The following is a 17,781-nucleotide window of genomic DNA, read 5'->3' as shown; positions in this document are numbered from 1 at the left end:
TTTAAACATTTTTAAGATATGGCAAGCAAAGCTGTCTTCCTCAGCACTGCTTATGGAGATAGCAGCCATCTTCTCTGTGGCATCATGGCTGTCCTCAGGTCCCTCATGAAGCCCAAGATTGTCAAAAGAGGACCGAGACGTCCATCAGGCACCAGTCAGACCCACGTGTCAAAGTTAAGTGTAACTGACGGGAAACCCAGAAGCATTGACAATATGGTTCGTCGGAAGTTCAAGGCCCAGATCTTGATGCCCAACACTGGTTATGAGAACAGCAACAACAACAAAAGCACATGCTGCTCCCTATGGCTTCTGGAAGTTCCTGGTCCACAGTGTCAAGGAGCTGGAAGTGCTGCCGATGTACAACAAATTTTACCGTGCTGAGATCGCTGACAATGTTTTCTTCTGGAACTGAAAAGCCACATGGAAAGAGCCACCCCCCCCCCCAGGCCATCAGAGTCATCAACCCCAATGCCAGGCTGTGCGGCAAACAAAATGAAGAGACAGCACATGTGCACGTTTGGTGTTTCAATAAAACCACCATAAAAACTGAAAAATAAAATATGGCAGGCAAAGATGATAATGAGCTATCACATAGCTTCCAGGAAACAGAAAAGGGGCGAGAGAGACTATACTAGGGTAAGGGAACTCAGAACAAATAAGAATATAAGACAGAACCTAAATGATTATTACTCAGCAATGAAAGAAGTTTATATTATTGTTTAGGAGACACTTGTTTTTTTCTATTAGGAAATAAGTAAAATTGATTCCATAAAAGTAGTAAGAAAAGCAGTTTAAAAATGAAACATGGCTGGGCATGGCGGCTCATGCCTGAAATCTCAACACTTTGGGAGGCCAAATTGGGTGGATCATTTGACAATAGGAGTTCGAGACTAGCCTGGGCAACATGGGGACAGTCCATCTTTACTAAAAATACAAACATTAGCCAGGTATAGTAACACGTATCTGTAGTTTCAGCTACTCAGGAGGCTGAGGTAGAAGGATCATATAAGCCCAGATGGTTGAGGCTGCAGTGAGCTGAGATCACATCACTGCATACCAGCCTGAGCAATAGGAGTAAGACCCTGCATCGAGAGGAGGAGAGGCGGGGAGGGGAGGAGAGGGGAGGGGGAGGGGGGAAAAGAAAGGAAAATGTGATGTTTTTAATGTGTTTATTACAAAAAAAAAATCTGAGTGTTCTTTTCACTCCATTGATATTAACCCTGGTCAAATAAAGAAAAGAATATCCACATATTTAGAAATTGATTTGCAATACCTAACTTCACCAGAAGATGGTAGAATAGGGTCAAAATATATGAAAAAGTGCTCATTTATCTATTTTTCTCCCAGGAGTTCCCAATAAAGTTAAATGATATGTCTAATTTGTAGGACTGTCAAAATCTCTTTATTCGAAAGTAGAATTTAAAGGGTAAGATGATTGGCTGGTTGGTTGATTTGCTTGTTAGTCTTTTTTGTTTGCAGTAGGAAAAGAGAGTGGGGAGAATTCCACTCTGGGGGATAAACTAACATAGAAGCTCCTTGTCACATCAAATCAAGATAACAGGAAACTAAGCCTCTGAGAGAATCCATGAGCTTATTAGAAAGACAGTTAAAAAACAAACTGAGTTGATTTGTAAGAACTTTACAAAAGCTGGAGAGAAGAGAACTAATTACCCAACTGCAACCTTGCATTCAAAAGCCTCTAAGTTTGGGAGGATTCTTAGCAAGGGCCCGGGGTTACTCAGCAGGAAAGAGAAGAGGTTTTTTTTCCTCCTACGAATGAAAATTCCCAGTGTATATCCTGCTAGGCATCTTGTCTCCCTCATCATCACTCTTCCTTTCCCATCTCATTCACCCTTCTACACAGACGCAAGTGATTAGAAGCCCTTCAAAGGGAACTCTGGCTGCTAAGCAGGAGAAAAAGGGGATAGAGAGACCAGTCTACAGTTCATTTTCAAACAGTAACTGAGCACCTGCTATATTCGGGCTGCCAGATCCTGGGGTTTCAAAGATAAATAAGACCTGGTCCCTGCCTTTGAGAACTTAAAAACGTAGGCGTCAAGTGGCACTGCCTACTTCTCAATTCTTCCATCCTGTAGGCTGTCTCACAAATGGTCCCCCAATTACCACATACACAAGCACTCTGACCTTGAGAAATCTTTGACTCAGTGCCAAGCCCCTCTTCAAAGGCTCTGACACCTAATTGTTTCCTTCTACCTGAGTTCTTGAGCCTGGGTTGCCTGGAGCATGTATCTGAGATTCTTTTGGTCTCTTCTGCTCCAGACGGCCTCCCCAGATTACAAACTCCCTGCCTTTGCTGATCTCTGAAGCTAGACCATCTTCCTAGCCCAGCCCTACTTCCCTTAGACCTCACTCCTTGCCCTGCATTTAATATCCTTTGTTGCCCCAGCAATAGCCTCGTCCTGCCCTTGGACTTGAAGATGCCAGCTGCGTGGGCTCCTTAGGGCTGTTGTGGTAGAAAACCACCTCAAAGCAACCTACACAGGCAAAGGTGAAAGTCAATTATCCATGCAAACTACGAATATTTACACCATAACTCAGCATAATATTGTACGGCATTGTTTCTTTGTGGCAGCATAGACAAAAGATAAGGCATCAGAACCTACCTTTTGCATTCTCAATTCTTGGAAATAATCCAACAGAGCTTAAGGGAAAAGTTCTGAATTTCTGATTCCAAATCTACTATTTACCTACTGATGACCTTGGATAAATTACTTCACAGCTCTGAGTCTCAGTTTCCTCAGATATAAACCAAATTAAGAATAATACCTACCTACCTCATAGGTTTGTTGTGAGGAGCAAATGAAATAATATATGTTAAAGTTTTAGCATGGTACTCAGCACAGAGTAACTTTTCAATAAATATTAGGACAAAATGAACATGGCAGCATGTGAAAGCGATTTTCTAATCACAAGATACCTGGAAGTATTAGCATTACAAATTTTGACTGCTTTTTTGTATTCTAAAAACTTCAAGTGGCAAATATGTGAAACATTCAATTAAAAAGAATCAGTTTTCACATCTGATTCGTCAATCCCCAGTTCCTAGGAGGCTGCGTATTAAAGCTTCTCCCTTTTAGGTTGTTTCCCTTTTGCCACCTGCATTTTTAGCTGCATTTTCTTTTTACAATAAACTTAAAAGAAATACACCAATTTGTTTTTTCGTTTGAGAGAGGGTCTCACTCTGCAACCCAGGCTGGAGTGCAGTTGGTGAAATCTCTGCTCACTGCAACCTCCACCTCCCAGGATCAAGCAAGCCTCCTGAGTAGCTGGGATTACAGGTGTGCACCACCACACCTAGCTAATTTTTGTATTTTAAGTAGAGACGGGGTCTTGCCATGTTGGCCAGGCTGGTCTCATACTCCTGGCCTCAAGTGAGCCACCCACCTCAGCTTCCCAAAGGGCTGGGATTACAGGTGTCAGCCATTGCACTCAGCTGAAATGTATCAATTTTTTTTAATGTTAAGGTAGAAATAGGTGTAAATGAAAACTAAATCTCTCCCTCCCACCCCAGACTTATTTTTTCCCAGAAATAATCACTATCTCTTTTATCAAATTCTTAGCAATCTTTTTTTTTTTTTTTTTTTGAGACGGAGTTTCGCTCGTTACCCAGGCTGGAGTGCAATGGCGCGATCTCGGCTCACCGCAACCTCCGCCTCCTGGGTTCAGGCAATTCTCCTGCCTCAGCCTCCTGAGTAGCTGGGATTACAGGCACGTGCCGCCATGCCCAGCTAATTTTTTTTTGTATTTTTAGTAGAGACAGGGTTTCACCATGTTGACCAGGATGGTCTCGATCTCTTGACCTCGTGATCCACCCGCCTCGGCCTCCCAAAGTGCTGGGATTACAGGCTTGAGCCACCGCGCCCGGCCTGCACAACGTTTTATACATACTTTGGCAAGAATATGTGTATGACAAATTTCTATAAATGATACAATTAGGTCAAAGGTCAATGCATTTTTAATGCAAGTAGGTATTACTGCCAAACTGTCCCCCAATGCCCTGAGGTGGCACCAAATTGCACTCCTCTCTCTCTGCAGGGCATGAGAGTATCTGCCTGCAACCTTCCACCGTACGTAGTATCCAACTTTTAAACTGTTTTGATCTGATAGGTACAAAAAATTCTTTGCCTTTTAGATTTTCGTTTTTTTGTCATTTTAATTTTCATATTGTAAATTACAAATGAAACTAAGCATTTTCTTCATGTATTTATTAGCCATCTATGTTTATAAACCACATAGCAAAATGTTTGCCCATTTTTCTATTATTTTTCTTATGAATTTTGTGTCTGTCTATATTAGAGGAATTAACCCAGGCCTGTCATATATCATGTGATACAGCATTACAACTTAAAAAGAAAATAGTTGCGTCACTAATTACATATTCATATCTATTTATGAGATATATAGCTGTTCGATCTATATAGCCTAAAAGAGAAAAATAAAACGAAAAAATTAGAACTAATATTAAAGTTGTAGTAAATTTCACTCTAATTTTTTTACTTAATAAAATAAACAATAGCAAACAGTTAATCATTTATTTGCTATATTTACCCACTCCTATGAATGACTCACAGATATAATTAATAGTATTTCAGTCTTTATATCATTTTACAAAAATTTACTGTATAAGGGGTCAGGCCATATGTGCCTTGCCTAGAGAACTAAGTTTGGAAACTTAGCTCTTCATTGCATTACCTATAATTATTTAATGGTGAGTGTTTAAAGTCATCAAGATATTTGATTAAATAATTCCAGAGGAAACCAGCGCATACTAAAAAGTGTTGACAGTAGTGATAAGAAACAAGATGATCACACTTTTTTGTAAACACTGGTGGTTAATAAATGCTAACACTAGAAAAAAATCACTATTTTATGATTCTTAAAAACCCCTATTTTTCCAGTGAACAATGCCCCAATTAGACCAAATAAAAGTTTCTGATAGATTGAAATTATATCTTAGAGTTCTTTATAGGCCCCATATCTAATAATTTTTCATAAATATTTGCAGACTAAATATGAAACTAACAGACATTTATAACTACCTTGAGAGTCACCTAGTTAACACCGTACACTGAGTCTGAAATAAAAATCAGTAATTTCAGGATAAATACATATATTACCCATATCTAACGATTCCTGCTATGTCTCTGATTTGCCATGCCTTCACATATACATCCCTTATTCCTATATATCATATTATATTTAATCCATTAAATACTTTAGAGATTTTCTTATCTGTGTATTGTTTCCAGTTGTCTAAACATAGCTAGTAGTTACTAAACTATTTATAGTTTGCAGTAGTATGTTTTGAGAAAATGAATATAGCTATAGGAAAAATTATAGACCAAAAAATGTTAAAAGTCAAGATCAACACTATCCAACAATACCACGGAGTCCCATGTCCTTGGAGCTTGAGGGTACCCTAATCATGATGAAATGGTTCTGAAGTAGGCTAAAATGGTTTTAGAGATCACTTGCTTACAAAAGTGCAGACAGTGGTGATTCTGCTATCCTTAAGTTTCTCTTGCTCCACATATGCCTGGATTTGTGAGAATAATGTGACTTAGAAGACTGTGCAGATCCAGGACTCTGAGAGTGAGGAGAGGCCCTCTGCAGGAGGTTTCGGGAAATGGCCCTCTGGAGATTCTTCATGGAAGGCCCTGCAGCCATGGTGATCACCCAGGGATGGTCCAGGGCCTGGCCAGCTGACATGCGATGACCAGCCTCCAAAATCAGTAGTTTGTCTATAAAGTCCTTTGCTAAGTGGGAAATGCTTGGCCAAGGCTGAGAATAAAAATAGTTAAGTTAGAATAAAATAAATAAAATAAATATATACACAAACACAAAGAACTCTATTCTTAATTACATAGATTAATGCCTATCAAATCCAAAAGACTTTTTCAAATAAGCAATTTGAATACTGTATCATTAGTATATAGAGGACCTAAATATCCACTTTTGAGAGAGGAAAAGAAAAAAAAAACTTACACAGAAGAAAAAGACAAACACAAATACAGAAATTCTCTTCCAAACTCTTTGTCCAACGAATGAGAAAACCTCAGAAATCTGTCCATTGTGCTGTGGTTATCAGCACGAGTTTTTCCTAACAGTAAGGGAAGCATGGGTGAACCTAATTAGATAGGGACCATTTTCTATCAAAATATTCATGTGAAATTTAAAATATATAATATGTATGTTTTTAGGCCAGGCACTATGGTTCACATCTGTAATCCCAGCAACCCGGGAGGCCAAGACAGAAAGATCACATGAGGCCAAGAGTTCAAGACCAGCCAGAGCAACATAACAAGACACTGTTGCTACAAAAGATTAAAACAATAAGCTTGCTTGGCGCATACCTGTAGTTCCAGTTACTCAGAAAGCAGAAGTGAGAAGATTGCTTGAGCCCAGGAAGTCTGGGGCTGCAGTGAGCTATGATCACACCACTGCACTCCAGCCTGCTGGGTGACAGAGCGAGACCTTGTCTCTCAAAAAAGAAAACAATGTGTTTAATACCAGTGTCTGTCATTGTTAGCTGGCTAATATGGTTATAAGACTCTTTTTTTTAAATCAATTTATTGCTTCCCAAAAGAAGATTACTATAAATCAGTAGAATATAATTAGATAAGACTATATGATTCACAACTCATTGATGAGAATTCTTGTAATTTATTATTAATATTAAAATTCTAACACCAAACTTTTCTCATTATTTGATTTTAATGATTTAAAAGTTGCACTTGATAAATGAAGTTTGTACTACAGGAAAAAAAACCATAAAATTAATAACTTACCTCTGCAAAATTCAAACTTTCAGTCCCAGTCTCTCACATTAATGGTAACAATAACAAAAATAGTGAACATATATATAGCACTGACTCTGTATATACTAACATATGAAAATAGTCTCAGCACTGAAATCTATTCCCTTATTTGATCTTCGCAACAACCCTGTTAAGTAAATACCTCCGTGATTACTACTTCACAAATTCAGAAATACAGAAAAATTTTTTGAATGTCCAAATTTACACAGTTAGAAAATAGCAGAGCTGGTAATGGAATCCAGCCAGTCTTGCTCCAGATAGTGGGATTTTTTGTTTGTTTGTTTGCTGTTGTTGTTTTTTAGAGAGATCTCATTCTTTTACCCAGCAGATTAGAGTGCAGTGCTGTGATCACAGCTCACTGCAGCCTCAAATTCCTGGGCTCAAAGGATCCTCCTGCCTCAGCCTCTCAAGTGGCTAGGACTATAGGCACATGCAACCATGCCCACCTAATTTTTTCTAATAAATGTTTTTTTAATAGAGATTGGGTCATGTTATGTTGCCCAGGCTGGCCTTGAACTCTTGTAGAGGAAATGTGCATCAGTGAAGTAAACAGTGGATGCAAACAAGGTTTCTCTGAGACCACTTATCAGCCTTATCCTGAACTAAGACTCTTAGGAAATATCTGACACTATTGAAGTTTTAACAGGGAAACTGTTAACCACCAGATTCCATCTGTTCTTTTTGAGAGCTGCTACCTGAGAGACTTCATTTGCATAACAAGACAGCCTTTGCTCACCAAGCCTTTTCTCCTCTCTCCCTCCCATAACCTGTCTCCAAACTCCAAGCCTTTGTTCCTTTCTTTTTTTTTTTTTTTTTTTTTTTTTTTTCTGAGATGGAGTTTCGCTCTTGTTGCCCAGGCTGGAGTGCAATGGCGTGATCCCAGCTCACCGCAACCTCCACCTCCTGGGTTCAGGCAATTCTCCTGCCTCAGCCTCCTGAGTAGCTGGGATTACAGACACGCGCCCCCATGCCCAGCTAATTTTTTTTTTTTTTTTTTTGTATTTTAGTAGAGACGGGGTTTCACCATGTTGACCAGGGTGGTCTCGATCTTTTGACCTTGTGATCCACCCGCCTCGGCCTCCCAAAGTGCTGGGATTACAGGCTTGAGCCACCGCGCCCGGCGTCTTTATTCCTTTCTGTACAATATAAAAACTTCCATCATTTGGCCCTTCTTTAAGTCCCATCTTTTGTGTGTCTCCTGTGCACAGAAATAAATTCATATACATTTTCTCCTGTTACTCTGCCTATTGTCAGTTTGCTTTATAGAGTCAAATTATATTCAGAAGAAGGGAAGGAAAACTTCCTTCACCCCTACAAGTCACCTGGTTTTAAGTAAAATTGGTACAATTAGCAATTACTAGGCTTGACAATAGTTGTTAAATATGTAATAATATGATGACAAACAAAAACATGATGATATACTTTTCTGAGTCTACCACTATAGATTCCTTAGTATTGTGGACTGAATACTTTATTCTCAAAACTCTCTGTTAAAGCCCTAATCCCTGTGTGGCTATATTTGGAGATGAGTCCTCTAAGGACGTAATTAAGCCCCCTAGCCTGAGGTACTTTATTATGGCAGCCTGCACTAACTAAGACACTTGGTGATACCAAAAGAAATGTTAATATGCTGGACATCTGACAGACATAGGGAAAGAAATCCAGATAACATAAATCCAGTACCTTAGTACAAGCAGCCACACTCCTCCATGGTGTATGTTGTCAGTACTCTGGGGCTACAAGCAGGCATTTCCTCAAGAAACATAGGGTGCCTTGCAATTCTAACCATGGAGACGTTGTTAGTGCTCCATCTAGACCCTGGGCCCCTCCTTCCTGTATGCATGCACACACCCCTCTTTTGAAGTGCTTTGCTTCTAAAACCCAGCCCCTTGCTCTTTTTCAGCAGTCTGCCCTGGGGCTCATGGAGTCACTTTGCCCTGACCTCAGAGGGCCTGAGAATTTACCACCATTACCAACCCCAGTGACCAGCAGCTAGGAGTGGTGTGAAAACCACCTCTGGAAAATGCTGAGAAGTATTAACATCTCCCCTGCTGAATAAGTCCTACCCTCTGTGGTCTCGGCCTCTTCACCTTCCTTATCCTGCTCCCCTCATTTTCTTACCTGTCTCCCCAGGAGTCTATCCATAATAAATCACTTGCACATGACTCCTCTTCTCAGGGTTGCTTCTGGGGAAACTGACCCTAGGAACTCTCTGAATTAAACCTAACAAAAGGACTTTTTAACAGAAAATATTTTGTAGTGTTTATTATTCTTTCACATTAAAAAATAATTATGATATCTAGTCCAAATATGTCCCCAATGGACCACACCCCCAATATCACCCTCTGTGTAGTTCCCTCCAGTATGAATCATGGCTGGCGTAGGACTCAGTAACCAACAGAATGGGGCAGATGTGGAGCTCTGCTGTTTCCAAGGTTAGCCATGAAGAGGACTGGCAACTTCCATAGCTCCCTGTTGGAAGATCCCCTTCCCTCAGCTGCCATGTAAGAAATCTGGCTGCCCTGCTAGAGAAAGCACATGAACAAACCCGTGGAGGAAAAGAGAGCCAGAGACACATAGAGAGAATAAGAGAGAAAGGCCTAGGCATCCCAGTGATCTAGTTGAACCCAGATTCCAGCCATTCCCACCAAGATGCCAGACATTTGAATGTGGCCCTCATGGATACTCCATCCCAGTCAAGCGCCCCCAAATGACTCCACCCAACATCATGTGGCGCAGAAGAGTCACAAGCTGTCTCATCAACCACAGATCCATGAGTCATAAAAAAGTGATGACTGTTTTAAGCCACTAAGTTTTGGGATGGTTTGTTATGCAGTGGTAGATAACCGAAACAGAAATGTATACTCTTTGTAAACAAAGCAAAAACAGAAATACAAAGATACTCAACCTATAAAGAAAGTCAAAATGATCCAAATCACCATGCCAGGAGAACTCTGTGAACATTCTATTGTATTTCCTTCTAGCCTTTTCCCATGCAAACATTTCCCACATGAATGTGATCACAGTGTATACATGGTTTATCTTGTTTTTATTCCACTTCACAGTATATTGTGAAAATTTTCCATTGTCATTACAATTTTTAAATGTGCATAAATTGGGGACTATCATACTCTATCATATGGACGATCTGTAATTTATTCAAACATTCTTTCAGGACTCTCAACTTTTCACGTTTGTAAATGTAGCTCAGATTAGTACTCTTACACTGAAACCTTTGCTGCATCTGGGATTACTTTCTTAGAGTCTTACAAATTGAATTATTGGATCAAAATCCATAAATTTTTTAAATTTCTTGATACGGTTTGGCTGTGTGTCCCCACCCAAATCTCATCTCAAATTGTAATCCCCCTAGTCCCCATGTGTCTGGGGGGGACTAAGTGGGGGTGATTGGATCATGGGGGCAGTTTCCCCCATGTTGTTTTCATGATAGTGAGTGAGTTCTCATGAAACCTGATGGTTTTATAAAGGGCTCTTTCCCCTTCTCTCTCCTGCCTCTACTGTTGCCATGTGAGGAGGTCCAAGCTTGATTCCCCTTGGCCTTCCGTCATGATTGTAAATTTCCTGAGGCCTCCCCAGCCATGCAGAACTGTGAGACAATTAAATCTTTTTTTCATAGAAATTATCCAGTCTTGGATATTTCTTTACATCAGTGTGAAAATGAACTAATACAGTTCTAGATTCATAATTTCAAACTACTTTCCAAGAAACCTGTGACAATTTGTCCTTTGCTAGTACTGAGGGAGAGGACTAATCTCTCAGTATCCTTCACAGCATTGAGTAGAATTTAGTTGTTTTTTTATCTTTATGAATTTGAAAGGCATTTTTGTGTTCATTTGCATTTCTTTGGTCATTAGTGAGGGTGGATATTTTTCATACTTTTAATAATCAGTGGTACTGCATTGTCTGTGAATTTTTCCCATCCTTTTCTATTTCCCTGTGTGAGTTTTAGTTCTCATTTATCAATTTGTATGAGTTTGTAAAAACATATACATGTACAATAAGGTACTAGGTCTGTCAAACTGTAGAACACATATTTAAATTTGTCATTTAACTTTAATTTTGCTTAAAGATGTTGCTATAGATATACATGTTATATTTTAAGTAGGTACAAGCAAATATCAATATTTTTCTTTATGTGAAATTAAAAGTCAAATAAATTTGCACATTTGCTATACATGAAATGAATTTCCTATTTTGTCAGGCTTCCCACGCACAAGCACTGACTCCTTCCCTACCCAAAACAACAAAAAGTTAACACATTCATGAACACTGGGAGTTTCAAGTTTAATCAGTGGATAAATATTTTACACAAGCTGTGAGGTTAAACATTTCACTGAGAAAACACTTCATCACAGAAAGGGCTTGGATCACCAAGATTTAAGGCAGAAAAATCTCTCGCCAAACACCCAAGCGTCACACTGAGCTTCTGTGAACACATTAGTCTAGTTAGCCAGCTCAGGCTCCGCACAGATTGAAGGAAAAAACTGCAGACAAACTCATTTATCTACTTGATTGTCAGTGTTACGTGCTAACCACAGGCAGCTAGTAATCGAGGCCCTTGCTAACTTGAGATCAATGGCTCTCAGTCAGGGGCGATTCTGCCCCACAGGGAACATTTTACAATGTCTGGAGAAATTTGTGGGTGCCACAAATGTCTGGGGGAGGTGCATTACTGGTATTTAGGGTAGAGGCCAGGAATGCTGCTAAACATCAGGACAACCCCAGCACACACGACAACCCTAAACCCCAATAAGGAATCATCCAGTCTTAAATGTCAAATGCGGCAAGGCAGAGAAACCCCACTGTAAAGCCAACACAATAGAAATAAAATAAGGCTCTCTTACCTCTCCTGTATAATTATATTTGCCTTTCAGAATCTTCCTGTAAAGCCTTGTCTGGCTTTCATCATCAAAAGGCAGGAATCCACTAAGTAAAACATAGGTGATCACACCAAGAGCCCACATGTCCACTGCACTGGTATAAGGCTTCCTTAGCAAAACCTCAGGAGCTATGTACTCTGGGGTCCCACAGAATGTCTTCATCATCCAGTCACCACTTTTGTTCCCAGAGTGTGCCAAACCAAAATCTGTAATTAATATTTTCGACTCTGCACCTGGATGATAGTATAAGAGATTTTCAGGCTTTAGGTTCCTGTGAGTTATTCGCAGTGCATGCAAATACCTAATCCCATCAGCAATCATCCGGAGGATCCTGACAGCATCCCACTCTGTAAAGGATCCCTGAGCAATGAGTCGATCAAAAAGCTCCCCTCCAGTAGCCAGCTCCATCACCATGTAAACTCGATCCTCAGCCTCAAAGATCTCTATGAGCTGGACAATGTAACGATGGCTAACCCGCCGCAGCACACTCAGCTCAGACACACATGCGTCTCTTCCTTGTCTGTCTCTGGTTTCCATCACTTTTATTGCAAATGGTTTCTTGGTGGTCTTCTGCTCCACCCTGACAACCCTGCTGAAACTGCCTGTCCCAATGAGAGCTTTGATGTCATATCTGTTGGGAAGAAAAACCAAACATATTATCACCAGAAGTGATGATTCTCAAAATTATCTAAGCCCATGCTTCACATCATCTTTTCTATCTTCCTATTCCTCCCACTGGATTTCTTTGCTTATTATTATTTGTGTTTATTATTTTTGAAAGGTGCCCCAAATTCTGTTTTGAAATGGAAGAAAATGATATAAAGGTAATTTGTAAGTAGAAAGACAATCTTAATATAATAACTACCATTTATTTTACAGTTATTATATGCCAACAATTTTTTAAAAAATCTTATCCCTACTAAAACCCTGCTGGGTAATATAATAACATCCCCCCTTTTCAAATAAGAAAATTAAGACTTAAAGAGAAGTTAAATGAGTTCTTGAAGCCACACAGATTGTGATTGGAATGGATGGGATTCAAATCCAGCCCCATTCAAATACGTTTAACAAAAAAAAGTTTCAAGAATTTTAAGACCTCCCCCCGACCAATTTCTTTTCTTCCTCTAGCCTTTGTCCACAACAAACAAATCAAGTTGGGGAAAATAAAGTAGAAGCTTATTCCTATTTATAATTTCTCAAAAGACAGAGGATCCCGTATCAGGAGACAGGGAATCAACAGTATGTTGGGTTGCTTGATTGTGAGCTCAGCCCCAGGCTCATCTTGTACACAGTAGCTGTTAGTAAGGAAGAAGTGAATGCAGCTGTGCTATTATAAGAGCAGGTTTCAGAGGTCTGGTGGGGCTAGTGTTAGGGCTACCTTGCAGCCAGCAGCTTTTCACAGTCTCCCTCCATCCTCCCTCCTGCACTTGCAATTTCTAGGCAGTAAAAGAATTTTAACGTGGAATATATGTCAATAACTTGTAAACCAATTATCCCGCAAAAAGGCAAAAACACACGTTTACCTGCGTAACAAACATGCACATTCTACACATGCACCCTTAAACGCAAAATAAAAGTTGAAGAAAAAAAAAGAAGTCCAGGAAATCAGTTCAGATTTCAAATGCTAAGCATCTTAAGCTTTAATTATCTGTGGAAACATCTACTAAAGTTTAAGAATCTGTCCAGGTGCGGTGGCTCATCCTGTAATCCCAGCACTTTTAGAGGCTGAAGTCAGAAGATCGTTTGAGCCTAGGAGTTTCAGACCATCCTGGGCAACAAACTGAGACCCTTCTCTACAATAAATTTAAAAATTAGCCAATCATGGTGCACAGTTGTAGCCCCAGCTACTCGGGGTCCTGAGGTAGGAGGATCCCTTGAGCCCAGGAAATTTGAGGTTGCAGTGAGCTGTGATCCGGCCACTGTACTCCAGCCTGGGTGACAGATCGAGACCCCTGTCTCAAAAATTAGAAACAAAAATGAATCCTATCAAATTTAACCCTCTACTTCATATTTAAGACATGTTGAGAAAATGCTAGACTTAAAACCATGATTTTACAGCTGGGAAGAATATTAAAGTTGGGTATTCAACCCAACTTCTTGTTTTACCTGAGGAAATCTGAAGAACACATTAGTCAATTGGCTGTTTACATTGTACAGTCAGGATTAGAGCACAGGTCTCCTTACCTGTGCCGTAATTTAGTGTTTTTTCCTTTTTTTTTAAGATGGAGTCTTGCTCTGTCACCCAGGCTGGAGTACAGTGTCATAATCTTGGCTTCTCTGCCTCCCAGGTTCAACGGATTCTCTTGCCTCAGCCTCCTGAGTAGTTGGGATTACAGGTGCACTGCATCATGCCCAGCTAACTTTTGTATTTTTGTTTGTTTGTTTGTTTTAGTAAAGATAAGATTTCACCATTTCTCTTGGCCAAGCTAGTCTCCAGCTCCTGACCTCAAATGATCCTCCCTTCTGGGCCTCCCAAAGTGCTGGGATTACAGGCATGAGACACTGCACCCAGACTTCATTTTAATAAAACCTCTCCTGGCTAAGGATGACAGAGAATGCAATGTACTCAGAGGGGTATGTTCCAGGGAGAAGGCAAGCTTTTATATTACATATTCAATACCAAAGATTCAAACGCAAATACCAACCTATGCTTTAAATAGTCTTACTTCTTTTGTTGAGCTTATTTTTCCTGTAACAGTTTTTTTTGTTGGCCTTCTTGTTTGTTCCTTATATTCCTGTGTGTATTGAATAAAAATGGCATTTGGCTGTACCAGATTACAGAAAACAGCTTTGTTCTCCACAGAGCATTTCATTTTCTGGCCAATTACCTTATCAAAACAGATAGCAATTTAGTAATCTTAAATAGATTCTTTCCCCTTTTCCGTTTCCAGCTCTGCTTTTTTATTCACATGCATTCCCAGTGTGATTTTGAAGATAATCACAGGCATTTCAAATTCTATTGCTCTGCAAACCAACCAAGTTTTATATTAACTCTATTGTGGATGAAAGCACTTGCAAATGCTAATTTATCACCATGCCCTCAAAGCTGCCATCAAACTCATTTGTTCACAGAATTAATTATATCAAACAAACTACCATTTCTGAGAATTACACTCTTTTGCTCAAATAAAAGAAGCTTTATTCAATACTGTTAAGGGGGCTTCATATTTCTAATATTTGAAAAAAAATACTAGTAATTTGGGATTGGAGGAAACAGTACACTTTAAGCCAAGATTTAGAGTGGTGTAAATAAATGCCTTTGATTGATATTTAGTTTGTCCCATAACAAATTCTTATAGCTGCAGCCTTGCTCGTGAGTCCCCAATAGCCATGAATGGTGACCATTTTTATGATTTGCGTGGTTACACCTTGTAAAGCGCCTAGTACAAAGGAGTAACAATAAACATTGAACAAAAGAATCATTCACTGGATACATACTATTCCTGAATCATCGTATATATTTTGAAAACTTAAGTAAGGATCACATTGAGCAGGGAAGAACGCATTTACAAGATCTTTCCATTTCCTTCACTTTTACCCCTTCACTCCCTTAAAAGAGTAGCCTCAAAGTCAATGTAGTAGGTGGGGCAATTTCGTATCATCCCAGAGACTACGTAAATTGGAAATATTCTTTAACCTCAACTACTATTATACAAACTGGAAATTTTTGAACATAGATTAAAGATTTGAAACAGAGAAATAATAGTATCACAATCTGTTTGAGAGAAGCAATTGTAATAAACTCACAAAAAGAAAGTAAATATACACGTATTTAAATTCTATCATCTCTTTTCTGCAAAAGGTATAGATGAAATCACAAAGGAGAAGAAAGACAGCTATATTCTAGTCCCAATTCTACCATTAACTTGGACAAGTCACTTAACCTTAGGGGATGCAACTACTCATTGGTTAAAGATGAGTCTTGAGTTAAAGTCTCTAAAGCCCTTGTAATGTTGAGATCCACTGCTTCTATGATCACTTTATAGTCTATGGGGCTGGGTATACCCCGGGATTGGGAATTAGGAGGGTGAATAAAGACTAGACCAGACTAGCATCATCTCTCTGATTAGAGATGACCAGAAATGCCATTTAACCAATTCAGTCTTGACAAGACCCTGTACCTGCTCAGATTCAGTTCAGTCATATTAGCTGGCCTCATTCTTCTCTAAGCTTAGCAGCTACTGGACTAATCCTCCAGGAGTCATTGTACTAAAAGTTCTCCCGGAGGCCAGGAAACGATTCTGCATAGATTCTGGACAGAGCACTGTGATGAAGTCAGTATGCAATTCTAGGACCAGAAGTGCCCTGGGAAGCCCTCTGAGCCACCCATTATTGTGTCTCCCCAAACACACAGAGGAGAAGGAGATTCTGTGATTGACTTGGCCAATATGTCCAACGTGGTGTATTCTGAGGAAATGATTTCTCAGGTCAACCAACCTGCAATCTTCTACATAGAGTCAGCGAGGGCTTACTTGTACTTCATGAAGGCAATAATCAGCATTGTGCTAATATCTGCATAAGGACTGGTGCCATGCATGGTGAATAATTTACATGTATAAATTGAATTATGCTCACAACAGTCTGATGAGATACTCGAAACTAAGGGAGGAGAAAAGCTGTGTTCTAAATGGTACATGACAGAAGAGATGGGACTGGACCTCAAGTCCAGCTGGCTCAAAGACCCATCTCTAGTCCACTCACCGTAATCTCAAATTTTAGAATTTAATAAAAGATCCTTCACACACCAGGTCTAGCGAGACCCAGCCCCAAGATATTGGTGGCAAAGCCGTTTTCTGCCACTGATGCTGGCGGTTGGCAGGCAGTCCTCTCACGCCCCCACCCACCACCTCTGAAGATAAGAATTCCTTCCCGTTTTTTGCTGCTGCTCCTGCTCTCTTTTTCCCATCCTCTGCACTCCCTGCTCAGATGTCAAAGAGAAATTGTTTGGGGCACTTAGGAAACACAGTGCGGAAGGCTTATCCCAGACTACTGCAATAGGGGTCAAGGCTTCTGCAACAGGGGAAAGAATGGACGCTTGGAATAAAAGGCGAGAAAAGTGTTTTAGCGCTGGGGTGAGCTAGTGGAACAAAAGGGAGAAGGTTAGGGAGAGGTGGTCAGTCCGGTCTGTGGTTGCTACCTGGCCCTTAGGGAAGTTAGGTTCCTACCCTCCCGCAGAGACTAAAAGACAATGGCCCTAATTCTCTTGATGACTACATTTCAAAAGGATGGCTCCCAGGTGCTTGAGAAAGACACATTTGGGTTTTAGAAGTTTTACAACCAAAGGGGCAGAGAAAGGGGGAGACCAGTGGCCTGTCATCCAAAAGAACCCTGTCCAAAACGGAGTCAAGTTGAAGGGAACCTTGAGGCGGTCTTGGTCAGGGGGTTATCTTTGTCAGCCCAGCCCCAGCCCAGTTTCTCACGTGGCGCTTTACCTGGCAAGGACGCGGGGGTCGAACTTGGCTTGGAAGCGAGCCACCTGCATCCTCTGCGCCGCCTGGGACCCGGGCCCCGCGCCTCCGATGCGGCTTTGGCTTGGACCCTCGTGCTTGGCCCTGGCCAGAGCGGGCGGCCACGGGACCACCTTCCTGCTGGCGCCGCATCCCATACCCGCAACACGCGGGGCGCTCCCGGGACCGGGGGACTCGGGAAGCAGCCAGGCCTGTTCCTCCGCGCTTTTTCCTGCGAGGGGCGGGGCCCTCGGAAAGAAGGCTCTCTGGGGGGTCGTGGTCAGGAGGACAGCCCCCCGGGACACCCGCTGACGGCCGAGATGCCTGGACCATCGCTGGCCACCGTCTGTGTGTGTGACCTGACGTCATGAAAGCAAAGTCAACCAGCAGGCAGAGCCTGCGCCTGGTTCTCCGGGCTTCACTTTCTGCGTCTCTAATCTGAGGAAGTGAACGCGTAAAATTATACGATTCTATAAAGGATATCGTCCCTTTAAAGAACTTTTGGCTGAACTTAAATCCGCATGTCATGAACATTAAATATATATATATATATATATATATATATTTTTTTTTATAATATTGCAAGTATAACAT

The 17,781-nt window shown here is 40.7% G+C and overlaps 1 protein-coding gene across 1 annotated transcript; it reads right to left on the bottom strand.

The window, feature by feature from the left end:
* Positions 1–4,028: 4,028 nt before the first annotated feature.
* On the bottom strand, positions 4,029–17,508 carry PSKH2 (protein serine kinase H2). The gene is made up of 3 exons (XM_003940496.3): positions 17,173–17,508; positions 11,705–12,371; positions 4,029–5,802 (listed from the first exon to the last, which is right to left on the bottom strand). The coding sequence occupies exons 1-3, from the start codon at positions 17,343–17,345 to the stop codon at positions 5,497–5,499; spliced, it is 1,146 nt and encodes a 381-aa protein (XP_003940545.1). The 5' UTR covers positions 17,346–17,508; the 3' UTR covers positions 4,029–5,496.
* Between the last annotated feature and the right edge of the window lie 273 nt (positions 17,509–17,781).

This window comes from Saimiri boliviensis, chromosome 15 (assembly GCF_048565385.1).
Source record: "Saimiri boliviensis isolate mSaiBol1 chromosome 15, mSaiBol1.pri, whole genome shotgun sequence".
Lineage (NCBI taxonomy): Eukaryota > Metazoa > Chordata > Mammalia > Primates > Cebidae > Saimiri > Saimiri boliviensis.
This window is presented reverse-complemented; position numbering and strand designations above follow the sequence as displayed.

Excerpts from the sequence above, each read along its gene's own strand:
- PSKH2 (XM_003940496.3), bottom strand. The coding sequence starts at position 17,345 with ATGGGATGCGGCGCCAGCAGGAAGGTGGTCCCGTGGCCGCCCGCTCTG. Across the intron at positions 12,372-17,172 it reads GACCCCCGCGTCCTTGCCAG|ATATGACATCAAAGCTCTCA; the intron begins GTAAAGCGCCAC and ends TCTTCCCAACAG. Across the intron at positions 5,803-11,704 it reads AATATAATTATACAGGAGAG|CCTTGGCCAAGCATTTCCCA; the intron begins GTAAGAGAGCCT and ends TTTTATTCTCAG.